Source organism: Halyomorpha halys, unplaced genomic scaffold (assembly GCF_000696795.3).
Source record: "Halyomorpha halys isolate HHAL.00 unplaced genomic scaffold, Hhal_1.1 Scaffold8142.1, whole genome shotgun sequence".
Lineage (NCBI taxonomy): Eukaryota > Metazoa > Arthropoda > Insecta > Hemiptera > Pentatomidae > Halyomorpha > Halyomorpha halys.
The window spans coordinates 1-1,881 of record NW_027106822.1 but is presented as its reverse complement, the minus strand read 5'-3'; the positions used below and the strand labels follow the sequence as shown (position 1 = coordinate 1,881).

Below are 1,881 nucleotides of genomic sequence, written 5' to 3'. Positions count from 1 at the left end.
ATCAATAACTATGTCATAATTGAAATATCATTAGTAACACTCTTTTAATAAGAATAATTACAATTATTAGCCATGTGAGGGAAAAAAGAAAATTTTTAAAAGAGAGTAAAAGGTAGAACATTAGAAATATTTGAAATGGCAATCTAGATCTGATTAGTTTGATAATACAACCTCCTACCAAGCCATTTCTGGCATACTGGGGTGAAACAAGTAATCACACTAAGTGTGGAAGGGTCACCAGTAAGGTTCTTCGGTCTTTCATCGGGATAGGTGTTCCTCAGCTGGGCCAAAATTCATTGTTTACCCTATTGGTTCTGTTACAACATCTTTGGTGGAAGATTTTTACCACTTAAATTCTTATCAAATACCACTACAATCAAATGGGCACTAGTTCACAACTACGGCTTGACGTGACAGTGGTCATGTACTAATTTACAAACAAAGTGAAAATGGTGTCACAATTATGCTGATACAAAAAAGTGAATCATAGCTGTATGGATTCAAACCAATCAACAACAAAAAAAGGACCAGATGGAGTTTGTCAATCTTTTAGGCAAAAGTATGATCTAATTCAGCAGTAATAATAATGGTATAAGTTATAACTCATAACAGAACTTATCTAATAAGTGAGTATTCGCCCACTCGCCATATGGAGTAACACTTAAATACTCTTAGCATAAGTTAAAACATACTTGTATCTTTACAAAAGTCAATGCAAGTAAAGTCCTAATTCTGTGATGGCCAAGATTTCAATGAAAAACTTACAATTCTCCCTTTATGTAATCCATTCTTTTGGCAACATTTTGTTTAGCTTCAGTTAGTTCTTGTTTAACAAGCACAGGACCAATTAGTTTATACACTTCCCCATCATCTTTTAAAAGATCTAATTCCTAAAAAAAAAAAGACAGGTGAGTTTCATTGTTTCATGGTGAGAGAGAACTTTAATATATCATCAAACCATACTAACTTGTTTAACACCTGTGTTTTCATGCAACTGTCCATCCAAAACTTGCCTTTGAGAAACAGCTTTGTGATACTCTAAAATATAGAACAAATAAAAAATAATAAATATATATGTAAAAATGCTTTTCTAATTGAGAACTTCTATTATTGTAGTCAGTTATAACACTAATGATCAATAAGATGGAATGATAACGCTATATATACACCACCTTTTTCGACAGCTTTGAATTTATCTAACTCAGCCTGAAGTTTAGCTTGTAATTCATCCATTCTTCCTGAACTTAAATTCTTATTACCTACTTCGGTATTCAACCAATTGCAACCTTCTTTAGTAACAGGAGGTTATAAGCAGAACACCTATCTGGTAGTCATTAATATCTTTGAGGATTTGAAAGTATTAGTTATTAGGTTTTCTACTTTTATCTATTAAAAATATAAGATAAAAAATAATTCGCTAAAATAATCATATTGCCTTTTGACTTTCTAAATTATTTACTCTTAAAAAGTATGGGTAAACGATCGATTTATAAAATATAAAAAAACAGTTGTTCTTAAAAATTGAATACCGGATATAGTTAATTCTGAGCAGAGGACAGATAACAAAAACTTTTATTATTTCAAATAATGTTTTCGCTCCGCTACGCTCACTCAAGACACAGGCAACCAATGAGTTCTTGGCTTACTGTTCCAGACATTACCAAGTAAGGTAATGGTGGAAACGTAATAGGTGACTTCTAAAGCGATATCCAACCTATACAAAAGACAGATCAAGAGCCCCAAGCGGCCGAAATGTCGGATCTCTTTAGAAAAAAAAATTATAAAAACAGTGTAACTTATAGACCGTGAATTTAATTTTTTATTTTTACTAAATTATTTAAGGGAGGATTTTTCGAAACTATTTGTCATCCAGGGTTTAAT

The 1,881-nt window shown here is 31.7% G+C and overlaps 1 protein-coding gene across 1 annotated transcript; it reads right to left on the bottom strand.

Moving 5' to 3' along the window:
* Positions 1–765: 765 nt before the first annotated feature.
* Positions 766–1,536, bottom strand: LOC136795228 (prefoldin subunit 6-like; the record flags this gene model as incomplete). Its single annotated transcript, XM_067045113.1, is given in 3 exon segments — positions 766–890; positions 968–1,038; positions 1,173–1,536. Coding segments are annotated over 3 exon segments (257 nt in total), but the record flags the coding sequence as incomplete, so codon positions are not given.
* Between the last annotated feature and the right edge of the window lie 345 nt (positions 1,537–1,881).